General features: G+C 47.8%; 1 protein-coding gene across 1 annotated transcript in view; it reads left to right on the plus strand.

Annotated features, from left to right (window-relative positions):
* Window positions 1-12,848, plus strand: part of LOC121557203 (protein CLEC16A) — a gene marked incomplete at its 5' end in the record, with an annotated part of 117,115 nt that overhangs the window by 82,495 nt on the left and 21,772 nt on the right. Inside the window, 4 exons of the mRNA XM_045217252.1 lie at window positions 2,078-2,122; window positions 6,610-6,660; window positions 10,779-10,907; window positions 11,798-11,918. Of these exons, the coding sequence (XP_045073187.1) occupies window positions 2,078-2,122; window positions 6,610-6,660; window positions 10,779-10,907; window positions 11,798-11,918 (346 nt within the window). The remainder of the gene's footprint in view (window positions 1-2,077; window positions 2,123-6,609; window positions 6,661-10,778; window positions 10,908-11,797; window positions 11,919-12,848) is intronic.

Genomic DNA, 12,848 nt, shown 5'->3' on the forward strand with positions numbered 1-12,848 from the left:
CCTCCTCTCTGGACCCCAGCCCAATCCCCTCCTCTCTGGACCCCAGCCCTCCTCTCTGGACCCCAGCCCTATACCCTCCTCTCTGGACCCCAGCCCAATACCCTCCTCTCTGGACCCCAGCCCAATACCCTCCTCTCTGGACCCCAGTCCAATACCCTCCTCTCTGGACCCCAGTCCAATACCCTCCTCTCTGGACCCCAGCCCTCCTCTCTGGACCCCAGCCCAATACCCTCCTCTCTGGACCCCAGTCCAATACCCTCCTCTCTGGACCCCAGCCCAATACCCTCCTCTCTGGACCCCAGTCCTATACCCTCCTCTCTGGACCCCAGCCCAATACCCTCCTCTCTGGACCCCAGCCCAATACCCTCCTCTCTGGACCCCAGCCCAATACCCTCCTCTCTGGACCCCAGCCCAATACCCTCCTCTCTGGACCCCACCTCAATACCCTCCTCTCTGGACCCCAGCCCAATACCCTCCTCTCTGGACCCCAGCCCAATACCCTCCTCTCTGGACCCCAGCCCTATACCCTCCTCTCTGGACCCCAGCCCAATACCCTCCTCTCTGGACCCCAGCCCAATACCCTCCTCTCTGGACCCCAGCCCAATACCCTCCTCTCTGGACCCCAGCCCAATACCCTCCTCTCTCTCTGTATGACATTTGTTTTCTTTGCAACACTCATCCTCCTCCTCCTCCTCCTCTTCTTGTTAAATGAATAATTTAATTCCAGTATTTTCTTTCTTGCACCACAATGGAATCTCTGACTCTTGTCACAAAATAGTCTGTTTGTTTTAATTGGAATAGCAACCTTTTTAACCAGGAAGTATTGTTCATAACAGCCCTGAATGACATCATCCCCCATTCCTTCCTGCTTCCTCCCCCATTCCTTCCTGCTTCCTCCCCCATTCCTGGTACCTGCACAATAGTACTCCACTATTTCCTCTCTACTTCACGAGGATGACCATCTAATGTCTCTGGCTGATTTTATTATTGGAATACCACTTTAACCCATGAAGGAATGTTTGTTCTTGAAACCCTGTGAATGACAGGATCTAATGTCTCTGGCTCTGCCAGTGCTGAGATACAGGTAACTAACAGAATAAAGGAAACCCTTGAGGAAATGGGGGACACAAAGTGTGCTTCCACAGTCATGTATAAAAAATGCTGGGTAGACCGTTATTTTGCCTGTCATGGCTGTGCCCCGTTAGGATGACACAGGGCTTGAGTGGTCCCTGAATGGTTTAATGAGCATGAGTGGTGTAAACTGTGTGCCATGGCCGTCTGCCACCAGTACCTCAACCCAATTCAACACTTACGGGAGGTTCTGGAGCGGCGCCTGAGACAGCGTTTTCCACCACCATCAACAAAACACCAAATGATGGAATTCCTCGTGGAAGAATGGTGTCGTAGAGTTCCTTGTAGAATCTATGCCAAGGTGCATTGAAGCTGTTTTGGCTTGTGGCCCAACGCCCTGTTAAGACACTTTTACGTTAGTATTTTGGCAGTTACCTGTATATCAGGTCTTTGGTCTCTCTGGCTGTCTCTCTGGCTGTCTCTCTGGCTGTCTCTCTGGCTGTCTGACTGTCTCTCTGGCTGTCTCTCTGGCTGTCTCTCTGGCTGTCTCTCTGACTGTCTCTCTGGCTGTCTCTCTGGCTGTCTCTCTGGCTGTCTCTCTAGCTGTCTCTCTGGCTGTCTCTCTGTCTCTCTGGCTGTCTCTCTGGCTGTCTGGCTGTCTCTCTGGCTGTCTGACTGTCTCTCTGGCTGTCTCTCTGGCTGTCTGACTGTCTCTCTGGCTGTCTCTCTGGCTGTCTCTCTGGCTGTCTCTCTGTCTCTCTGGCTGTCTCTCTGACTGTCTCTCTGGCTGTCTCTCTGGCTGTCTCTCTGGCTGTCTCTCTGTCTCTCTGGCTGTCTCTATGGCTATTTCTCTGTCTCTCTGGCTGTCTCTCTCTCTCTGTCTCTGTCTGTCTGTCTGTCTGTCTGTGTCTCTCTGTCTGTCTCCTGGTTGAGGAGTGTGTGTGGTGTCGAGGAGTGTGTGTTCAGAACTACCCAGTAAGTGTGATGTGTATTCTGTGTGTTTCAGGGAGCCAGAGAAGAGAGTCTGCATCTGCTACGACGCTTCTATAAGGTAAGTTTTCCTCTAAACACACACACACACACACACACACACACACACACACACACACACACACACACACACACATACACATACACGTACACACACACACACACACGTTAAGCCTTCATTCTTGTTTTCCTACCTTGTCAAGGCGTTCTGGTAACTTGTGAGGGACATTGTGTTCCTGATAATGTAGGAGAACGTGTACACACACACACACACACATACACACACACACACATACACACATACACACACGTACACACACGTTAAGCCTTCATTCTTGTTATCCTACCTTGTCAAGGCGTTCTGGTGCCTTGTGAGGGACATTGTGTTCCTGATAATGTAGGAAAACACGTCTACAAAGCCAGTGTTCCTCTCACACACTTGGGTCTGGTGTTTTTACAACACCAGTGTAGAGCTTAACTCAGTTTCTCCCCAGTAATGCCTTTGGTGTATCTCCTGTCAGGCTGAAAGGGTATGGGTTAGTTAGTGTAGGGGGGCTTTGGGTGGGGTGTGGGGGGGTTCAATATTATATCTGTTTCGGCTTCTTGCGGTCAATTTTGCATTTATGTTCCGGCCCCCTGACCATCCACTCAATTAAAAATTGGCCCGCGGCTGAATCTAGTTGATGATCCCTGCTGTAGGGGTTAGGGCTGTAGGGGTTAGGGTTAGGGCTGTAGGGGTTAGGAGTTAGGGCTGTAGGGGTCAGGGCTGTAGGGGTTAGGGCTGTAGGGGTTAGGGCTGTAGGGGTTAGGGCTGTAGGGGTCAGGGCTGTAGGGGTTAGGGCTGTAGGGGTTAGGGCTGTAGGGGTTAGGGCTGTAGGGGTTAGGGCTGTAGGGGTTAGGGCTGTAGGGGTTAGGGTTAGGGCTGTAGGGGTTAGGGCTGTAGGGGTTAGGAGTTAGGGCTGTAGGGGTTAGGGCTGTAGGGGTTAGGGCTGTAGGGGTTAGGGCTAGGGCTGTAGGGGTTAGGGCTGTAGGGGTTAGGGGTGTAGGGATTAGGGCTGTAGGGGTTAGGGCTGTAGGGGTTAGGGCTGTAGGGGTTAGGGCTGTAGGGGTCAGGGCTGTAGGGGTTAGGGCTGTAGGGGTTAGGGCTGTAGGGGTTAGGGCTGTAGGGGTTAGGGCTGTAGGGGTTAGGGGCTGTAGGGGTTAGGGCTGTAGGGGTTAGGGTTAGGGCTGTAGGGGTTAGGGCTGTAGGGGTTAGGGTTGTAGGGGTTAGGGCTGTTAGGGTTAGGGTTAGGGCTGTAGGGGTTAGGGCTGTAGGGGTTAGGGCTGTAGGGGTTAGGGCTGTAAGGGTTAGGATTAGGGCTGTAGGGGTTATGGCTGTAGGGGTTAGGGGTTAGGGGCTGTAGGGGTTAGGGCTGTAGGGGTTAGGGCTGTAGGGGGTTAGGGCTGTAGGGGGTTAGGGGTTAGGGCTGTAGGGGTTAGGGCTGTAGGGGTTAGGGCTGTAGGGGTTAGGGCTGTAGGGGTTAGGGCTGTAAGGGTTAGGATTAGGGCTGTAGGGGTTAGGGCTGTAGGGGTTAGGGCTGTAGGGGTTAGGGCTGTAGGGGTTAGGGCTGTAGGGCTGTAGGGTTTATGGCTGTAGGGGTTAGGGCTGTAGGGGTTAGGGTTAGGGCTGTAGGGGTTAGGGCTGTAGGGGTTAGGGCTGTAGGGGTTAGGGCTGTAGTGGTTAGGGCTGTAGGGGTTAGGGTTAGGGCTGTAGGGGTTAGGGCTGTAGGGGTTAGGGCTGTAGGGGTTAGGGCTGTAGTGGTTAGGGCTGTAGGGGTTAGGGCTGTAGGGGTTAGGGCTATAGGGGTTAGGGCTGTAGGGGTTAGGGGTTAGGGCTGTAGGGGTTAGGGGTTAGGGGTTAGGGCTGTAGAGGTTAGGGCTGTAGGGGTCAGGGCTGTAGGGGTTAGGGCTGTAGGGGTTAGGGTTAGGGCTGTAGGGGTCAGGGCTGTAGGGGTTAGGGCTGTAGGGGGTTAGGGGCTGTAGGGGTTAGGGGCTGTAGGGGTTAGGGCTGTAGGGGTTAGGGGTTAGGGCTGTAGGGGTTAGGGCTGTAGGGGTTAGGGTTAGGGCTGTAGGGGTTAGGGTTAGGGCTGTAGGGGTTAGGGCTGTAGGGGTTAGGGGTTAGGGCTGTAGGGGTTAGGGTTAGGGTTGTAGGGGTTAGGGCTGTAGGGGTTAGGGTTAGGGCTGTAGGGGTTAGGGCTGTAGGGATTAGGGCTGTAGGGGTTTGGGCTGTAGTGGTTAGGGCTGTAGGGGTTAGGGCTGTAGGGGTTAGGGTTAGGGCTGTAGGGGTTAGGGCTGTAGGGGGTTAGGGCTGTAGGGGTTAGGGCTGTAGGGGTTAGGGCTGTAGGGGTTAGGGCTGTAGGGGTTAGGGTTAGGGCTGTAGGGGTTAGGGCTGTAGGGGTTAGGGCTGTAGGGGTTAGGGTTAGGGCTGTAGGGGTTAGGGCTGTAGGGGTTAGGGTTAGGGCTGTAGGGGTTAGGGTTAGGGCTGTAGGGGTTAGGGCTGTAGGGGTTAGGGCTGTAGGGGTTAGGGATGTAGGGGTTAGGGCTGTAGGGGTTAGGGGTTAGGGCTGTAGTGGTTAGGGCTGTAGGGGTTAGGGGTTAGGGCTGTAGGGGTTAGGGCTGTAGGGTTAGGGCTGTAGGGGGTTAGGGGCTGTAGGGGTTAGGGGTTAGGGCTGTAGGGCTGTAGGGGTTAGGGGCTGTAGGGTTAGGGCTGTAGGGGTTAGGGCTGTAGGGGGTTAGGGGTTAGGGCTGTAGGGGTTAGGGGTTAGGGCTGTAGGGGTTAGGGCTGTAAGGGTTAGGATTAGGGCTGTAGGGGTTAGGGCTGTAGGGGTTAGGGCTGTAGGGTTTGGGTTAGGGCTGTAGGGGTTAGGGCTGTAGGGGTTAGGGCTGTAGGGGTTAGGGCTGTAGGGGTTAGGGTTAGGGCTATAGGGGTTAGGGCTGTAGGGGTTAGGGTTAGGGCTGTAGGGGTTAGGGGTTAGGGCTGTAGGGGTTAGGGCTGTAAGGGTTAGGATTAGGGCTGTAGGGGTTAGGGCTGTAGGGGTTAGGGCTGTAGGGGTTAGGGCTGTAGTGGTTAGGGCTGACCCTGTATATAGCTTCTAACTTTTCTTTATTTCTAGTGTGTTTTTGTTCTACCTTGTGTTATTTCTAGTGCTACATTGATTAGTGCGTTGTTGGGTTTAGAGCTGGCGAGAAAGGCATTTCACTGTACTTGTGCACGTGACATTTAAAACTTGAAACTTGAATTTGTTTCCTGTAAAGGAACTCCTCTGTAGTTTCCTGTAAAGAAACTGTGTTGCCAGCCAGACCTTCTCTGTAGCTGTTAATGAACTGAACCCTGACCCCCTGGACTGTAGATGTGATTCACCAATCACCACTAGAGTCTAGATCCGTTTGGCATAGTCACCATGTTTCAGATGATTTAAAGAGGAGTCTAGTCACCATGTTTCAGATGATTTAAAGAGGAGTCTAGTCACCATGTTTCAGATGATTTAAAGAGGAGTCTAGTCACCATGTTTCAGATGATTTAAAGAGGAGTCTAGTCACCATGTTTCAGATGATTTAAAGAGGAGTCTAGTCACCATGTTTCAGATGATTTAAAGAGGAGTCTAGTCACCATGTTTCAGATGATTTAAAGAGGAGTCTAGTCACCATGTTTCAGATGATTTAAAGAGGAGTCTAGTCACCATGTTTCAGATTATTTAAAGAGGAGTTAGACACCATGTTTCAGATGATTTAAAGAGGAGTCTAGTCACCATGTTTCAGATGATTTAAAGAGGAGTCTAGTCACCATGTTTCAGATGATTTAAAGAGGAGTCTAGTCACCATGTTTCAGATTATTTAAAGAGGAGTCTAGACACCATGTTTCAGATGATTTAAAGAGGAGTCTAGTCACCATGTTTCAGATTATTTAAAGAGGAGTCTAGTCACCATGTTCCAGATTATTTAAAGAGGAGTCTAGTCACCATGTTTCAGATGATTTAAAGAGGAGTCTAGTCACCATGTTTCAGATGATTTAAAGAGGAGTCTAGTCACCATGTTTCAGATGATTTAAAGAGGAGTCTAGTCACCATGTTTCAGATTATTTAAAGAGGAGTCTAGTCACCATGTTTCAGATTATTTAAAGAGGAGTCTAGTCACCATGTTTCAGATTATTTAAAGAGGAGTCTAGTCACCATGTTTCAGATGATTTAAAGAGGAGTCTAGTCACCATGTTTCAGATGATTTAAAGAGGAGTCTAGTCACCATGTTTCAGATGATTTAAAGAGGAGTCTAGTCACCATGTTTCAGATGATTTAAAGAGGAGTCTAGACACCATGTTTCAGATTATTTAAAGAGGAGTCTAGTCACCATGTTTCAGATTATTTAAAGAAGCAATAGTGACATGATTCACTTTCCCTTTTTAGTTTCAACTCAATTTAACTAATTTTGTATCTCTTTCTCTCTCTCTATTTCTCTCTCTCTCTCTATTTATCTCTCTTCCTTGATCTCTCTCCGTGTCTCTCTTCCTCTCAGGGGGAGGAGATCTTCCTGGACATGTTTGAAGACGAGTACAGGAGCATGACGGTTAGTCCACCTGTCTCTCTCTCACACACACACGCACACACACGCACACACACACACATGTTCTCTTTGTGTTGTTATGACTTTCCTGCGTTATAGTTCTGTGAATAATCTGTGTGTGTGTGTGTGTGTGTGTGTGTGTGTGTGTGTGTGTGTGTGTGCGTGTGCGTTCTTGTATAAGCCAGATGTTGTTGTGGAGGCAGGTGCTCATTACATTTACATGTTAGTCATTTAGCAGACGCTCTTATCCAGAGCGACTTAACAGGAGCAATTAGGGTTAAGTGCCTTGCTCAAGGGCACATCGACAGATTTTTTTCAACCTAGTCGGCTCGGGGGGGATTAGAACCAGAGACCTTTCTGTTACTGGGCACAACGCTCTTAACCACTAAAGCTACCTGCCGCCCCATTCAACTGCTACATGAAGCAGGCTTCTTATTAAAAAACCAGCCTCTCGTATCGCTCTTGGACAGCCTTGGATAAAAGTGCAAGTCGGTGGCATTGATGTCTGACAGTCATCGGCCACGTACAGCGCCTTCAGGAAGTATTCAGACCCCTTGACTTATTCCGCATTTTGTTGTGTTTACAGCCTGTATTCAAAAAGATTTTCCCAATTTTTTTTCTCTCTCACCCATCTACACACAATACCCCATAATGACAAAGTGAAAACATGATTTTGAAAAATGAAATACAGAAATATCTCATTTCCATAAGTATTCACACACCCCTGAGTCAACACGTGTTAGAATCCCCCTTTGGCAGTAATTACAGCTGTGAGTCTTTCTGGGTTAGTCTCTCAGAGCTTTCCACACCTGGATTGTGCAACATTCATTATTCTTTTCAAAATTCTTCAAGCTCTGTCAAATTGGTTGTTGATCTTTGCTAGACAACCATTTTCAAGTCTTTTCTTGCCGTAGATTTTTCAAGTCGATTTAAGTTAAGTTCAAACTGTAACTAGGCCACTCAGGAACATTCACCGTCGTCTTGGAAAGCAACTCCAGTGTATATTTGGCCTTGTGTTTTAGGTTATTGTCCTGCTGAAAGGTGAATTCGTCTCCCAGTGTCTGGTGGAAAGAAGACTGAACCATGCAACTTATTATGTGACTTGTTAAGCACATTTTTTACTCCTGAACTTATTTAGGCTTGCCATAACAAAGGGGGTAGAATACTTATTGACTCAAAGACATTTCAGCTTTTCATTTTTTTTATTTTTTTTATTTGTAAACATTTTCGAAAACATTATTCTACTTTGACATTATGGGGGTATTGTGTGTATGGAGAAGAAGGTTGATATGATGTTTTTTTTTATGGTGTAATGATGTCATAGTATCGTGGGGGACCAGGAAAGAGTTAGTATATACATTGGTTTGGTGCCAGAAAGTCTACATTCCGTTATGTCAAAGGAGATTAATGATGTTTGGTCCCGCAGGTGGCTTAGTGGTTAAGAGCGTTGTGCCCAGTAACCGAAAGGTCGCTGGTTCTAATCCCCCCGAGCTGACTAGGTTGAAAAATCTGTCTGTGCCCCTTGAGCAAGGCACTTAACCCTAAATTGCTCCTGTAAGTCGCTCTGGATAAGAGCGTCTGCTAAATGACTAAAAAATAAATGTTTAGGGTAGCGTGATTGATGGACAGGATATAATGACCTGGGGGAAAAGGGTAATAACAACAGAGAAAGGGATGGGCCCACGATGATTACCAGATGGTCGAGGAGAAGTTTGTAACAGGCTGTATAAGAGAGAGTGAATCCCAAATGTCTGTTATAACTAACCATGGTAACGACTAATAAAACATTTACATCAACTCCTCATCAAAAGTGTCGAAGTACATAATAATAATAATAATAATAATGTGCCATTTAGCAGACGCTTTTATCCAAAGCGACTTACAGTCATGCGTGCATACATTTTTGTGTATGGGTGGTCCTGGGGATCGAACCCACTACCTTTGGCGTTACAAGCGCCGTGCTCTACCAATTGAGCTACAGAGGACCATGTACATCCTTACATTCGTAATCACTTGATACCTAGAAAACTCATCATGACAAAGGTACTGCTCTGTTTCAGCTGTTATGGTCAGTCTAGCTGTATGGAGGAGAAGGTACTGCTCTGTTTCAGCTGTTATGGTCAGTCTAGCTGTATGGAGAAGGTACTGCTCTGTTTCAGCTGTTATGGTCAGTCTAGCTGTATGGAGGAGAAGGTACTGCTCTGTTTCAGCTGTTATGGTCAGTCTAGCTGTATGGAGGAGAAGGTACTGCTCTGTTTCAGCTGTTATGGTCAGTCTAGCTGTATGGAGAAGGTACTGCTCTGTTTCAGCTGTTATGGTCAGTCTAGCTGTATGGAGGAGAAGGTACTGCTCTGTTTCAGCTGTTATGGTCAGTCTAGCTGTATGGAGGAGAAGGTACTGCTCTGTTTCAGCTGTTATGGTCAGTCTAGCTGTATGGAGAAGGTACTGCTCTGTTTCAGCTGTTATGGTCAGTCTAGCTGTATGGAGAAGGTACTGCTCTGTTTCAGCTGTTATGGTCAGTCTAGCTGTATGGAGGAGAAGGTACTGCTCTGTTTCAGCTGTTATGGTCAGTCTAGCTGTATGGAGAAGGTACTGCTCTGTTTCAGCTGTTATGGTCAGTCTAGCTGTATGGAGAAGGTACTGCTCTGTTTCAGCTGTTATGGTCAGTCTAGCTGTATGGAGAAGGTACTGCTCTGTTTCAGCTGTTATGGTCAGTCTAGCTGTATGGAGGAGAAGGTACTGCTCTGTTTCAGCTGTTATGGTCAGTCTAGCTGTATGGAGGAGAAGGTACTGCTCTGTTTCAGCTGTTATGGTCAGTCTAGCTGTATGGAGGAGAAGGTACTGCTCTGTTTCAGCTGTTATGGTCAGTCTAGCTGTATGGAGAAGGTACTGCTCTGTTTCAGCTGTTATGGTCAGTCTAGCTGTATGGAGAAGGTACTGCTCTGTTTCAGCTGTTATGGTCAGTCTAGCTGTATGGAGGAGAAGGTACTGCTCTGTTTCAGCTGTTATGGTCAGTCTAGCTGTATGGAGGAGAAGGTACTGCTCTGTTTCAGCTGTTATGGTCAGTCTAGCTGTATGGAGGAGAAGGTACTGCTCTGTTTCAGCTGTTATGGTCAGTCTAGCTGTATGGAGGAGAAGGTACTGCTCTGTTTCAGCTGTTATGGTCAGTCTAGCTGTATGGAGAAGGTACTGCTCTGTTTCAGCTGTTATGGACAGTCTAGCTGTATGGAGGAGAAGGTACTGCTCTGTTTCAGCTGTTATGGTCAGTCTAGCTGTATGGAGGAGAAGGTACTGCTCTGTTTCAGCTGTTATGGTCAGTCTAGCTGTATGGAGGAGAAGGTACTGCTCTGTTTCAGCTGTTATGGTCAGTCTAGCTGTATGGAGAAGGTACTGCTCTGTTTCAGCTGTTATGGTCAGTCTAGCTGTATGGAGAAGAAGGTACTGCTCTGTTTCAGCTGTTATGGTCAGTCTAGCTGTATGGAGGAGAAGGTACTGCTCTGTTTCAGCTGTTATGGTCAGTCTAGCTGTATGGAGGAGAAGTTACTGCTCTGTTTCAGCTGTTATGGTCAGTCTAGCTGTATGGAGGAGAAGGTACTGCTCTGTTTCAGCTGTTATGGTCAGTCTAGCTGTATGGAGGAGAAGGTACTGCTCTGTTTCAGCTGTTATGGTCAGTCTAGCTGTATGGAGAAGGTACTACTCTGTTTCAGCTGTTATGGTCAGTCTAGCTGTATGGAGGAGAAGGTACTGCTCTGTTTCAGCTGTTATGGTCAGTCTAGCTGTATGGAGGAGAAGGTACTGCTCTGTTTCAGCTGTTATGGTCAGTCTAGCTGTATGGAGGAGAAGGTACTGCTCTGTTTCAGCTGTTATGGTCAGTCTAGCTGTATGGAGGAGAAGGTACTGCTCTGTTTCAGCTGTTATGGTCAGTCTAGCTGTATGGAGGAGAAGGCACTGCTCTGTTTCAGCTGTTATGGTCAGTCTCGCTGTATGGAGAAGGTGCTTTTTGTGTCCTTAAGTGTCCATGCACCCATCCATACCTTTTGAAATGTTTGAGTCCTTTATGATGTAATGTGATTTGTGGATTCCAGTAGAGTATTATAGAGTGTGTGTCGTTCCCTCTCCAGAGTAAGCCCCTGAACGTGGAGTACCTGATGATGGATGCATCCGTGTTGCTTCCTCCTACTGGGACTCCTCTGACTGGGATAGACTTCGTTAAGAGACTGCCCTGTGGAGGAGTAGAGAAGACCAGACGGGTACACACACACACACACACACACACACACACACACACACACACACACACACACACACACACACACACACACACACACACACACACACACACGGAGACACACACACACACACACACTGAGACACACACACACACACACGGAGACACACACACACACACACACGGAGACACACACACACACTGAGACACACACACACACTGAGACACACGAGACAAACACACACTGAGACACACACACACTGAGACACACACACACTGAGACACACACTGAGACACCCACACTGAGACACACACACTGAGACACCCACACACTGAGACACCCACACACTGAGACACACACACACTGAGACAAACACACACTGAGACACACACACTGAGACACACACACACTGAGACAAACACACACTGAGACACACACACACTGAGACACACACTGAGACACCCACACTGAGACACCCACACTGAGACACCCACACTGAGACACACACACACTGAGACAAACACACACTGAGACAAACACACACTGAGACAAACACACACTGAGACACACACACTGAGACACACACACACTGAGACAAACACACACTGAGACAAACACACACTGAGACACACACACTGAGACACACACACACTGAGACAAACACACACTGAGACACACACACACTGAGACAAACACACACTGAGACACAAACACACACTGAGACACAAACACACACTGAGACAAACACACACTGAGACAAACACACACTGAGACAAACACACACTGACACACACACACACACACTGAGACACACACACACACACACTGAGACAAACACACACTGAGACAAACACACACTGACCCAGCCACTCTGTGTTGAATACGTTAGTGACCTGTGTTCTCTTCTACAGGCCATCCGTGTGTTCTTCATGTTGAGATCATTATCTCTTCAGCTGCAGGGAGAACCAGAGACACAGCTTCCTCTCACACGCTCTGAAGACCTCATCAAGACTGACGATGTTCTAGACCTAAGTAAGATTGTGTGTTTGTGTGTTACACTCTGAAGACCTCATCAAGACTGACCATGTTCTAGACCTAAGTAAGACTGTGTGTTACACTCTGAAGACCTCATCAAGACTGACCATGTTCTAGACCTAAGTAAGACTGTGTGTTACACTCTGAAGACCTCATCAAGACTGACCATGTTCTAGACCTAAGTAAGACTGTGTGTTACACTCTGAAGACCTCATCAAGACTGACCATGTTCTAGACCTAAGTAAGACTGTGTGTTACACTCTGAAGACCTCATCAAGACTGACCATGTTCTAGACCTAAGTAAGACTGTGTGTTACACTCTGAAGACCTCATCAAGACTGACCATGTTCTAGACCTAAGTAAGACTGTGTGTTACACTCTGAAGACCTCATCAAGACTGACCATGTTCTAGACCTAAGTAAGAATGTGTGTTACACTCTGAAGACCTCATCAAGACTGACCATGTTCTAGACCTAAGTAAGACTGTGTGTTACACTCTGAAGACCTCATCAAGACTGACCATGTTCTAGACCTAAGTAAGACTGTGTGTTACACTCTGAAGACCTCATCAAGACTGACCATGTTCTAGACCTAAGTAAGACTGTGTGTTACACTCTGAAGACCTCATCAAGACTGACAATGTTCTAGACCTAAGTAAGACTGTGTGTTACACTCTGAAGACCTCATCAAGACTGACAATGTTCTAGACCTAAGTAAGACTGTGTTACACTTTGAAGACCTCATCAAGACTGACCATGTTTTAGACCTAAGTAAGACTGTGTGTTACACTCTGAAGGCCTCATCAAGACTGACAATGTTCTAGACCTAAGTAAGACTGTGTTACACTTTGAAGACCTCATCAAGACTGACCATGTTTTAGACCTAAGTAAGACTGTGTGTTTGTGTGTTACACTCTGACGACCTCAT

The sequence above is a fragment of the Coregonus clupeaformis genome, unplaced genomic scaffold, assembly GCF_020615455.1.
Source record: "Coregonus clupeaformis isolate EN_2021a unplaced genomic scaffold, ASM2061545v1 scaf0981, whole genome shotgun sequence".
Taxonomy (NCBI): domain Eukaryota; kingdom Metazoa; phylum Chordata; class Actinopteri; order Salmoniformes; family Salmonidae; genus Coregonus; species Coregonus clupeaformis.